The sequence below is a fragment of the Phalaenopsis equestris genome, unplaced genomic scaffold, assembly GCF_001263595.1.
Source record: "Phalaenopsis equestris unplaced genomic scaffold, ASM126359v1 Scaffold000090, whole genome shotgun sequence".
NCBI lineage: Eukaryota > Viridiplantae > Streptophyta > Magnoliopsida > Asparagales > Orchidaceae > Phalaenopsis > Phalaenopsis equestris.
The window spans coordinates 1,700,785-1,713,966 of NW_018164532.1; the positions used below are offsets into that span (position 1 = coordinate 1,700,785).

Consider the following 13,182-nt stretch of genomic DNA (forward strand, 5'->3'; position numbering starts at 1 on the left):
GCTCTATCACATCTTTATTTATTGTAGTAAAAGTCTTTTCAGACTGTCACTCTGATCACCCTCTAGCAATTCAATTTCTAACATTTATTTGGGTTTAGTTTCCACTAATTGATGTTTTGAGATTGAAGGGAACAAATTTTTCCTTTTCATTTTATTGTGCATCAAGGATGATAATTCGGCCTTCCTACAACTCTGGAAGCTCTATCACGTCATTGACTATGATATTGAGGGTCATTTAGGCCTCTTACTTTTTTATCTTCTTAGAAAGCAATTTCAAATAATTTAGGCATGACAGGCCCTTGAGCTCGTAGTGGGAGCTGTATGTCTTTGCCTTATACTCTTCCACAAGCTTCTCATCTTTTCGTTAATCATTTTATCGGAGCTTACAATTTCTGTAATTGTGGCTAGCACAGCTTTTTTCCTTTGTGATTATAGCCAATAAATATGTCTAAGATAATGACATTAGAAATAGTTTCAGATATTTTTTAAATTCTTCTTATAGTTCTACTATGAGCATCATAAAAATTGATTTTATCTTTAGAGGGACTCCGAAGGCAATGATTAGCTTACATAACAGCATAGTATGGTCTTGCACAAACTAATCATACTTTTGCCTCAAATATTGCTACTAGATCCACTACTCCTAATCATGTCAAGCATGATAAGATGTAGCGCTTGAATTTAAATTTTCATCACAAGAATGCATGCGGGGATATTTTCAATTGAGCAAGGAAAATAGACCATGCATTGCAATAATTCTAAATTGAAATATATATTTCAAGAAGCTCTCCTCAATGTGCACCTTCTCCTTTTTTATTATGTTGTCATTTGTGTGTCTCTGACTTTGCATCAACTTTAAACGGAGTTTGACATCCAAGATGTTGGGGAGAATTAATTTCCTCTCCTTTCTTATCATCAGATGATAATTATAAAGCACCATCTTCCCCCTAGGTAGAGAGAAAGTGATAATGAGGGGGATGTTAGACTAATAAAGAAGTTTTAGAGAACTATTGAGAAAGGGAAGAGACAGAATATAGGGAGAAGAGGGGAGGGAAGCTTCGAATAAAGGATATAGGAAGAAATATTTCTTGGATTAACTACTAAATAAATGAAAGAATAATAATACAAGGTAGATAATTATAGAAAAAAATTGTTATCTAAAGAAATAACATAAGGATAATTGATAATTAATCTTCATTTGAAGTAACCACCCTAAGTTAGAGGCTCGTTCCAAAAATAGGATAATCAAGTTCTGCTTTCATATATTTTGAGGATTAAGCGCTACAACTTATTACAAATAACATCTTTCACTCCTCACTTTCAGCCGATTGTTGTTATTAAATAAAGCTTCAAAATTCTGCATTTTCTTTAACTATGCTTCATTATTGCATTTTTGGTGAAACATTTGATATAACCTCATATGATCCATGCACCCAAAACTAGTCATCCATGTACAAAGTATGGACTTAGGCTTGAACTTAAGATTCAACTTTGAGTTTGAGTTGTACCTTTGGGAATCACAGGCAAATGATGTCCTAGCAAATCATTGCTTCCCACCACACTTTGATTACATCATGGCACATGAGATGAGTTCGATGCTTGTAATATATGGGAACACATTTGCACTAGCACAATTGAAATCGGAAATAATTTCATAAATTTTTAATACGGCTGATAATTTTGTATCAATCTAATAACAACTAAAATATATTTCATTTGCGTTACCAATCAGCAATGAACCATAATACATTCATTTTAATACATAATCATAGGTTTTTAGTAGGCAAAGTGCAAATTAGCATAGATTACACAAGTTTTCAGCAAAAAGTATCACTTCATCTAGAAGACCTAATAAAAAAAATGTAGATCTACCTTTTCTCCAAAAAATTACTGAAGATTGGAAAAAAAGCTCAGGTTAGGCTCCAGAAACATTCATATCACCCTTTTCCTAAGTAAATGTAGATCTGATGCATTCAAGTTACTTAAATGATCTGGTTGCACTAAAATTTGCAAGTCAATGTGAGTCTTCGTCATATGTCAGTAATTAAATGAAACAAAACAGCAAATGAGGTGACTTAAAGAGTTTTAAGAAAATGAACAGGGAATTAAGAAATTTTACTATGTTTAGCCAGAATATGGGCGACAATAACAGTCATGGCTTCTTACAAGCTTCAATATGCAGTATGGAAAACAAAAAAAAAAAGTATTAAAGCTTGGTTGAATTAACCATTCAAGAGAAAGCTATAGCAGCTTCGAAACAGTATCATAGAACAGGTTTATTCCAAAAGAGTATGAAGTATATTATTTTACATGACATATGTGATTGGATTGTCGCGCATTACTAGGGTTCTGACGCAATTAAATAGAAATAAATAAGATAGGTACTGTCTGCATGTAATACCTGTGTATGAAATGTTCTTGTATTGTTAGAGGACATCAATTTTGACTCAACAGCATCTTGAATGGTGTTAACAAGACTCTCTTGATTCAAAAAGCTTACCTGCAATTAGAACATATAAACAAAGAATCCAAAACTTTATATAGTTTTACATTGGCATTCTTGCTCAAGAAAAAATAATGATGAGCATGTAACGAAGCATGCATGATGGCATTAAATGCATTACTATTTCAATTAATTAAGAAAATAATAAGTGAGCAAGCATAAACATGAATGACAATAAGTAACCCATGTTGCCAACAGACCTTAACTAAGAGTTTCCAGTAGGTTACCTCTCTCTTTGTAGGATGTACATTAACATCTACATGCTCAGGCGGGAGCCTGATAGACATAAAAATGAAAGGCTTGGATGCCTTTGGCAGTGTTGCAGAATATGCCACCTCGATAGCTCTCTTAAGGGGAGTGCATTCCACCAGCCTGTCTGAAAGAGAATATAAATGAAATTTCACTTGCTAGGAATTTGAAGAGCAAACTCTATCTAATAAATTAAATTGCAGCAAAAATATGCCTAAAATATCCACAGGCAAACATATCAAGGAAACAATTTATCCCAACAAGGATTTTCTTGAACAAAATAAGTGAGCTCATAAAATACCAATCCTAAATCTTCCTAATATGACTGATTGCCAAAGAAATCCACATAAACACCAAGGACAGGCAGAAAATTGACCAAACAGAAAGTTTAGTGAAAGTTAACAAGTATGCAAGTGTCAGCGACTCAGCAATGCGGCATAGCACGCAAAAGATCAATTACTTCCATAAGAAAACTGTAAAAAAAACTATTTTTTTGATAATGTCAGAACAGGGTGAGAACGGCTAAAAACTATAAATTCTTTATATTTTATATCATAACAAGCACCCGTAAACTGAAGATTGCATAAAATATGTCACCTTTGTTTTTTAGAAAATAGTAACAAAAAATGAAGTAGCCAAATATTTTATTATCCAGAGATTGAGAGTATTGCAAGATGAGCACAAATGATCCATAAAGTAGTGTCATACAAGAACAGAGTCTTGGCAACAAGATCTATAACATAGAGAGACAAAAAAGGTCCTTAAACAAAAGTATCAATAGAAAATGGTTTGACAATATTGAAGGCTCGCTCAGTAGCCTTATGCAAAGGTTCACTATAATGTTTGTTAACAAACCTCACGTGACGCTGACAGGAGGTGACATCTCTAGGTTGGGAGTAAAAAATTAAGGCAATGTTGGAAGTCCACAGGTGACGTATGACAATCAGTCACCGCATCATTTGGTCAACTCAACAAGCGCAGAACATAGGCAGCCATGCATTGGGATGAACCTAAACAATAATGGAAAATATTCAAAAGATGGCAATATTGATTCATAGTGGGTCTGGAAAGGGGGAAATATTTGCGTACGGAATACGCACGTGACTCTGCGTGCGTACTCGATTAACCCCGCAATACCTTCGTAATAACCTATGAATAACATCGAAATAGAATCCGCGAAGATTATTGGAAGGTTATTGGGTTTATATGTTATTGAAATTAATAACTTAATAATCTCCCAATAGCCCTCTAATAACCTCGAAGCGGAGGTTATTACGCACTGAGCTCTACGTGCGTCGTCCGTATGCAAATATTTCCCCTAGAAGGGACGACCAAATTTGGGGATCAAACCAGCTATGCTTGTGCAAGTGCAACACCTATGGCATCTTTTGACAACAACGCATTCAATGAATACGTTCAATGCTGACAATGACAACTCAATGCGCTCACGCCAATGCCAATTATTGAATCCAGACAACATAAAGTGTGTTAGTAGCATCTTGTACTTTTTTTTCTTTAAGTAGTCGAAAAAATTAGAGCATATTTTATCAGGCAAGAATGGGGATTTAGAAAAAACAGTTGAAACATAAGCAGTTTTTGATAATCAAACAACAACAACAACAAAGCCTTAATCCCCCTACGTGGGGTCGGCTACATGAATCATTTTTCTCCCTTGCGTCCTATTTAGTTAGTGTCATATTTATTTTCATTCAGAGTTTTTGATAATCAAGCGTTGATCAGAAAATTTGAGATAAAAACAATCATTTACTATGACAAAAAGTTGTCAAGCAGATTGACTTGCACGATGCAGATCAACATTAGCAACATTATCATGCAGATGGCATAACAAGTACAGTTGTACGCTTCAATGTCTACTGTTACAGAAATAAGTGACCTCATCAGACATTGGCATATGATTGAAATGTTCTATTGAAGCATTTAGTATAGGAAGGAAACCACTAGATGAAATTTTTTCTTTCGTTCTTTTTTGAAAGTTCCTCACAGGGAACTAGCAAAAGAGGTAGGAAACACTGGGCCTATCCCAGATACGATGGTTCTTATGTTGAAGACCTCCTACCCCTATCATAGTCAGAACATAAATGTCTTCTATTGTCAGAAATGCAAAAAAATAGCAACCTTGAGGCCAAGCATATATGAATATCTGAACCAGGTGGAACTCAGCAGAAACATAAAAACAAACTTTTATTAATATTGACTTAGGGTTACAACCCGACACAAATAAAAAGGGAAAACACAATAACAAACAAATCACCGCTAAGGCCGAAAGAGAATATCTGAGGGCGGAGTGATGTCGGCCACGGGGCGAAGGTATGAGGAAGAGTTGGCAGTAGTGAAGTCAGTTAGGAAGGGGTTTGGTGGTGATTTTGGAGGCTGATAGGGGGACTGGGACAAGGGGACGTGCCTGGACAGCTGAATTTGATGCAAGAAAGTGGCGGCTGCCGTGGGGATGGAGGCTGGCGAGTGGAACAACAACGTTATGCTTCTAGGGGAAGGATGGTTGGGTGTTGGAATGGGGAAAGGGGAGGTCGGTGGCTGAGAAAAGGGGAGGAGAAGGGTTAGGGAAGGGAATAAGAAAGGATACAACTCGAAGTAGGAAACATCCGGAGCACCACTAACTCCTCGGATAAAACTTAAAACAAGGAGAACAACTCCAAAAAGGAATCTGAAATCAACACACAGCAAGAACTAACCCTGACTCTGAAAAACAACAAATAAATAGCTCCTACATGAAGGAGAAGCATAAAAAAAGGAGAGGGCGAACGACAATCTCACCCCGTCAAAATATCGCCCAAGTCCACTCGGCCTGAGTTTCTCCTGAACCGGCCCTCAATTAAACCGTAGGGCCTGGTTTGTTGCCTCTCCCGCATGGGAGAGGTCCTGCACCGCATAAGTCTCCTATGGTTGGGGGAGCTTCAACCTCATTTGTCGAAGTTTCTGGTTCCTTCTCTTTAATCATGTCTGCATATGGATCCCACTGTCGGCCGCACTGTCATCCAAAGTATCAAATAAGTTGGCTCCACTTGCGCGCACATGTCCCTATTGATCTGCTCCCCTGGGACTGTGTCCCATGCATGCACTATTGAATCTTCCCCAAGTAAACCATGGTCGCTTCAATTTATTTTGCTATGAGAATATCCTCAATCATGCCTTTCGGTGATGGAGCTGGTGGTACAGTATCGACTGTGTGGCCCTGAAATCCTCTCTATCGTAACTTGCCCGTGTTTGAAGTCGGTATCTCAGTCCTCTTATCTGGTGTCATCACAAAAACTGGGACTACTGACGCCACTCTGCTGGAAAGAGTTACTGGGATCTGGGGCCCTATAGAAGAAAGTAAAATGATGTGATTCCCCTCCTTGGTAAATGAGTATGTGTTTCTAAATCCATCATGCTGAGTTCTCCGGTCAAACTACCACGGTCGTCCCAACAGAAGGTGGCAGACATCCATAGAGACCACATCACACAACACCTGGTCCTGCAGCTGGCCTCCGATAAAGAACTCTGCCAAACATCTCCAAACAATGCTGATCCAATTATCCTTTAGCCATGTCAATAAGTATTGTTGGGAGTGTCTCTAAGTCGTGAGTCTCAACTTCTCTACCATCTGAGTCGATGTCACGTTCTTGTTGTTCCCGACGTCGATGCTAAGGTAGCATATCTTTCCTTTCATTGTGTAGCGAGTGTAGAAAATGTTGTGGCGAAGCCACTGCGGATCTCTTGTGTCAATATCAGTCTGTAGGACCCGTCGAACTATGAGTGCCTCTCATTCATCTGGGTGAAGATGATGTATCTCACTTTGATCCTCAATTGTTTCCTCCTCGCTAACCTCCTCCACGATGCCCTGGTCTGTAAGTGTGACTACTCTGCTCATGGAATAGCTGGAGGCAATGTGACCGTAGTCGTGACATCTATAGCACTTCCTGGCCGCACAGTGTCAAAGGAGAAACTCTTCTCTTGCTTCTTCCTGCTCTGATCTAGAGTGTCACTCCCTTGCCCGAGCTTGCCTGTGTCTCTCGGGGCACCAATGTTAGTCGTGGTAGCTGCAGATGATCGCTGCCTGCGGGTTGCTGCCTTAAAGATGACTGTTGACTACTTTGCTTATGTTGTCTTTCCATCTTCAGGGCTAGTGTCTGGACATCTCCAAGCGTCCAATGCTGTTGTAGTTGCACCGCATTGTTAATATTAGGCTTCAGGCCCCCAAGTATCTGGCTACTGCATCCTCATCTGTCATATCACACTTCATCTGTAAATGATCAAACTGCACCGTGAACTCTTCTACCGACAGATTCATCTGCTGTAAGTGATGGGGCCATAAAAGCATATCGTGGCGGTAATGGAGTGGGAGGTATTTCATCTTTAATATTTTCTTAATCTTCTTCCACCCGGTAATCTTATCATTGCCCTCTCTTTTACTGTCTCTTTCAGTTCTGCCACCATAAAGAAGCACTCTTCTTCAGCTTGATTGCCGCTAATTTGACCCGTCTATCCTCTGACATATCTTTATACTCAAAGATCCGCTCAGCAACCTGTAACCAATCAATGAATTTCTCAGGATCCATACCTCCTTTGAACTCTGACAAATCTACCTTGATGTCGAAGTCTCTCTATGAGTCTCACTCTGAGAGGGATTCGTATATCCCTCTCTAGGCATCCTCTGATACTGAATTCCAAAATGTCGTTGCCTATCTTCATTGTCATTGAAATTATCCCTATGGAAGGGATTCAAATCCCCATCTCTTTCTCCTCTTCGACTCTCCAGAACTCGGTTGAGGGTAACCTCTTCCTGTGTTTACTTTTCAATTTCCACAAGCCTTTGATGAAGATGACGAAGCTCTTGTCGTATATCTTCTCGAGTAGGCTCGGACATAATTCCACCTTGGTTGTTGGGTGGAGGTGAAAGAGGGTTGCGATTGATTGCAGGTGTAGAAAAACAATTTAGTTTTGTTGATCTTGAAAATCAACAAAGGTGAATTTGGAGTTTATGCTATGCTTTGGGAATAATAAGAAAATATTTAATGGTAGGGAAGATTGATGCTTTGAAATCCTAGGATATGACAACAATTAGTCTAGCTCTGATACCAAATGATACAGAAACTAGATGGAACTTAGCAGAAAATACAAAAAGTAAATTTTTATTAATACTAAATTAGGATAACAACCTGGCACAAATGAAAAAGGAAAACACAATAACAAACAAATTTACAACTAAGGCCATAAGATAAGATATGAGGGCGGAATGGCATCGGCCACAGGGTGAAGGTATGGGGAAGGGTTAGTAGTTGAAAAGTCGGTTAGGAAGGTGGTGATTTTGGAGGACGGTAGGGGGACTTGGACAAAGGGGAAGTGCCTGGACAGCCAGATCTGCTACAAGAAAGTGGCAGCTGATGTGGAGATGAAGGTTGGGGAGTGGAACAACAAGGTTATGTTGCTGGGGGAAGGATGGTTGGGTGTTGGAATGGGGAAAGGAGAGGTCGATGGCTGAGAAGAAAGGAGGAGAAGGGTTAGGGAAGGGAATAAGAAAGAATACAACACCACCTCGGAGTAGGAAACAACCAGAGCACCACTAACTCCTCGGATAAGCCCTAAAACAGGGAGACCATTTCCACAAACAAATCTGAAATCAACACACAACAAGAAAAATTAACCATGGCCCAGAAAAACAGCAAATAAATAGCTACTACATGAAGGAGAAGCAAAAAAGGAAGGAGGAGGGGCGAGCGGCAAATTCGCCCCGTCAAAATCCCGCCCAACACCGCTCGGCCGGAGTTCCTCTTGGACTAGCCCTCAATTAGACCGGAGGGCCCCGGATTGTTGCCTCTTCCGCGCGGGAGAGGTCCCACACCGCGTTAATCTGTCGTGGTTGAGGGAGCTTCAACCTCATTCGTCGAAGTTTTAGGCTCCTTGTCTCCAATCATGACTGTACCTAAATCCCACTATCGACCACACTGTCGTCCAAAGCATCAAAGAAGTCGGCTCCACTTGCGTGCATGTGTCACAATCGATCCGCTCCCCTGGGGCTATGGCCCATGCATGTACTCCTGAATCTTCCTCAAGTAAACCATGGTCGCTTCAGTCTAATGCGCCATGAGAGTATCCTGAACTTTCCCTCCCAGAGGTGAAGCTGGTAGTACGGTATCGACTGTGGCCCTAAAATCCTCTCTGTCGTAATTGGCCCATGTCTGGAGTTGGTATCTCAGTCCTCTCATCCAGTGTCATCACTAAAACCGGCCCTACTAACGCCAATCTGCTGGGAGTTCCTGGGATTTGAGGCTCTGTAGAAGGAAGAAGAATATAGTGCTTCCCCTCCCTGGTAAATGAGTATGTGTTTATGAATCCATTGTGCTGAGTTCTTCGATCAAACTGCCATGGTCGTCCCAACAGAAGGTGGCAGACATCCATAAGGACCACACACCTGGTTCTACAGCTAGCCTCCGATCGAGAACTCTATCAAACATCTTTGGTCAATGTTGATCCAATTATCCTTCAGCCTTGTCAGTGTGTACGGCTGGAAGTGTCTCTGAGTCGTGAGCCTCAATGTCTCTGCCATCTGAGTTGATGCCATGTTTTTGTTGTTCCCGACGTTGATGATTAGGTTGCATATATTTTTTGTTCACTGTGCAGCGAGTTTAGAAAATATTATGACAAAGCCACTACGAATCTCTCGTGTCAATATCGGTCTGGAGGACCTGTCGAACTATGAGTGTATCTCCTTCATCTGGGGGAAGATGAAGTATCTCGCTCTGATCCTCAACCGTCACCTCCTCGCTAACCTCCTCTATGATGCCCTGACATGTATATGTGACTACTCTGTTAGGGGAACGGCTGGAGGCGATGTGACCATAGTCGTGACATCTATAGCACTTCCTGGCCGACACAGTGTCAAAGAAACTACCCTTCTCCTGTTTCTTCCCGCTCTGATCTAGAGTGTCACTCCCTTGCCTGGGCCTACACATGTCTCTTGGGGCACCTCTATCAATCATGGTAGTTGTAGGTGATCGCCTGCCTGCAGGTTGCTGCCTAAAGGATGATTGTTGACTGCTCTACTTATACTGCCTCTCCACCTTTAGGTCTGGTGTCTGGACATCTCCCAACGTTCAATGTTGTTGTAGCTGCACCGCATTGCTAATATTAGGCTTCGGGCCACCAAGGTATCTGGCTACTGTGTTCTCAACTGGCTCTGTCAGATCACACTTCATTTGCAAATGATCAAAACTGCTCCGTGAACTCTTCTACTGACAGATAACTCTGATGTAGGTGATGGAGCCTTAAAAACATATCATGGCGATAATGAGGTGAGAGGTATTTCATCTTCAATAATTTCTCCATCTTCTCTAACCTGGTAATCTGATTGTTGCCCTCTCTTTTACTCTGTCTCTGTAAGTTCTGCCACCAAAGAGAAGCACTCTTCTTCAGCTTAATTGCCGCTAATTTGGCCCACTTATCCCCTCGCATACCTTTATACTCAAAGATCCACTCAACAACCTGTAACCAATCAATCAATTCCTCAGAATTCATACCTCCTTCGAACTATGGTAGATCTATCTTGATGTCGAAGTCTCTGTGTCCTTCAAATGACATCTCTCTGCGAGTCTCCCTCTGAGAGGGATTCAGACATCCCTCTCCAGGCTTCCCCTGATATTGGATTCTAAAACGCCGTTGCCTATCTTCTTTGTCGCTAAAATTATCCCTATGGAAGGAATTCAAATCCTCATCTTATTCTCCTCTTCGACTCTCCAGAAGTCGGTTGAGGGTGACCTCTTCCCGTGTTAACCCTTCAATTTCCGCAAACCTTTGTTAAACACGACAGAACTCTCGTCGTATCTCTTCCCAGGTAAGCTTGGGCATATTCCACTTTGGTGGCATGGCTCAGGTTTGGGTTTGGGTTTGGATTTTGCGATGAAAATTGTTGGGTGGAGGTGAAAGAGGGATGCGATTGATTGCGGGTATAGAAAAACTATTTAGTTTCGCAGATCTTGAAAATCAATAAAGGAGAATTTGGGGTTTGGGCTATGGTTTGGGAATGGTAAGAAAAAATTTAGTGGCAGAGAAAGTTGATGCCTGAAAATCCTATGATAGGACAACGATTAGTCTAGCTCTGATACCAAATGATACCGAAATTAGGTGGAATTCAACAGAAATACAAAAAACAAACTTTTATTAATACTGAAGTAGGGTTACAACCCACCACAAACGAAAAGAGAAAACACAATAACAAACAAATCTCCGGCTGGGGCTGAAAGAGAAATCTGAGGGCGGAGTGGCGCCGATCAGAGGGTGAAGGTATGGGGAAGGGTTAGTGGTTGCAAGGTCAATTAGGAAGGGATTTGGTGATGATTTGGGAGGTCGTTGGGGGGACTAGGACGAAGGGGAAGTGGTTGAACAACCGGATCTACTGCAGAAAAGCGGCGGCTGCTACCGGGATGAAGGATGGGGAGTGGAACAACAAGGTTATGCTCTTGGGGGAAGGATGGTTGGGTGTTGGAATGGGGAACAGGGAGACCGGTGGCTGAGAAGAGGGGAGGAGAAATGTTAAGGAAGGCAATAAGGAAGGATACAATACCACCTCGGAGAAAGATACAACCGAAACATCACCACCTCCTTGGATAAGCCCTAGAACAGGGAGAACAATAACATAAAGGAATCTGAAACCAACGCACAACAAGAAAAACTAACCCTAGCTCTGAAAAGAGCAAATAAATAGCTCCTACATGAAGGAGAAGATGAAAAGGAAGGAGGATGGGACGAGTGACAGTTTCAACAGTGTCGCTCAGCCTGCGTTCCTCCTGGACCAGCCCTCAATTAAACCGGAGGGACACAGTCTGTTGACTCTACCGCGCGGGAGAAGTCCCGCACCGTGTCAATATATCCTATAAAAGCTAAGCATTCCTTAATGCTTTATTTAACCAACTTGTCATGATAATGGTATAACCAGATCATGAAATAAGAGTTGGCTCCCATCAATTTTTCCCTTCATTGCTTTTAAATTCAAATATTTATCTTTGGTCAACTCCACTCATCTCAGTTTCAAGTAAAGGTTATGATCAGAGGAAAACCCATTTGGTGGTTTTTTCAGGGTTTGCATCCGTTGAGATCATTCAGGAGAAATTTGGAAAGAAAACTGTTCCCTGAAGAATGGATCTGGAGAACAAAATCTCAGATTAGCTGATCAAGCATAAGGTATAACTTTGGAAAAAGCCCTACAGTAAGTTATCAAGCAGTGTGTAATCTGCCAAGATCCAGCTCAGATTCATAGCATGCAAATCTTCTCACCAAGCCTAACATTGGATGGAACATCTAAATGGACATGCATAAGATTGAACGGTACTTCTAAAATCAGTTTAGGCCTAGCCATCCTCAAAAGAGAAGACCGCCAAAACTGATGAGAGAATAGCACATATCTATTACCTTGCTTTATTGCTTTTGCAAACAAAATTACCTGGTCATGTGGATGTAGTCCAACTTGCTACTGCCATTTTCTCCAAGAATATCTTCGAGATAATCATTATCATGAGGGCACACATAGCAAGCCTAAAACTAAAAAAGATCGAAGACAATTCCAACAAGATTAACCTTCCTACCACAACAACATTCCAAAAACACAAAACTCGAGGACTTTTCTTTTAATGTAGTGGAATGATGCAATACAGTACTGACCATAAGAACTAGTCTCCCAATAAATAATTTTATCATTTGTTAAGTTTCATTTTCTTTATTTCTTCCTAAAAAATTTTCAATTTTTACCCTTGGCTGCCAAAAACCTTTTCTATCAATAAGGGGACTTGACTGTATTTAGATAGTATTTTTATCAATTAAATGGATAATAGCATTTTTTTATGTTTATCTATTTGAGGGTTCCACAAAACCTGCTGCCTGCCTACAGCAATTAGGTAGGGTAGTTTTCAAGGAACTTCAAGAGCAGTACTTAAAAGCAATCATCTGCTTTAAAGCTTCCTTCAGATGCATGCCCAATATTCGAAGTTTACCAAAAGTTGTTACAGTGAACTCATTTATAAATGCAAACAATAATATTAAGACACAAATTTTGTTATTTGGGAATTTCACGTAAAAAAAAAAAAAAAAAAACTCCTGCACTATCTCACCTAGCCGGTAGGATCGATCAAATTTATGCATTAACAAATAAACTTTCAACTCTAAAAAATCAAATATTGAATGCATTTAAATAATGTGCATCACATACCATTGATGAATAGAATCATTGTCGTCTTCTTAGCCACATAATTGGCATTGGAAATATAACCATCCATCTCAAAGACTGATCGAGTAGGATTGCTGTCCGAAGTGCCTATCTCCATCAGTTCACGGGCAATAGATATACCGTACACTATTTTGATAGAATCAAGCCTTGAAGCGGAAGTTACAGTACTCACATCCGCCTTACTTGCACCATGCTA

The 13,182-nt window shown here is 40.5% G+C and overlaps 1 protein-coding gene across 2 annotated transcripts in view; it reads right to left on the bottom strand.

Annotated features, from left to right (window-relative positions):
- The window catches only part of LOC110019977 (DNA mismatch repair protein MLH1), a 45,988-nt gene that overhangs the window by 31,072 nt on the left and 1,734 nt on the right, over nt 1-13,182 (bottom strand). For both annotated transcript variants that reach the window (XM_020717896.1, XM_020717897.1), the window contains exons 5-7: nt 12,969-13,179; nt 2,731-2,879; nt 2,402-2,500 (exon numbers count right to left, since the gene is read on the bottom strand). In XM_020717896.1, the coding sequence (XP_020573555.1) occupies nt 2,402-2,500; nt 2,731-2,879; nt 12,969-13,179 (459 nt within the window). The remainder of the gene's footprint in view (nt 1-2,401; nt 2,501-2,730; nt 2,880-12,968; nt 13,180-13,182) is intronic.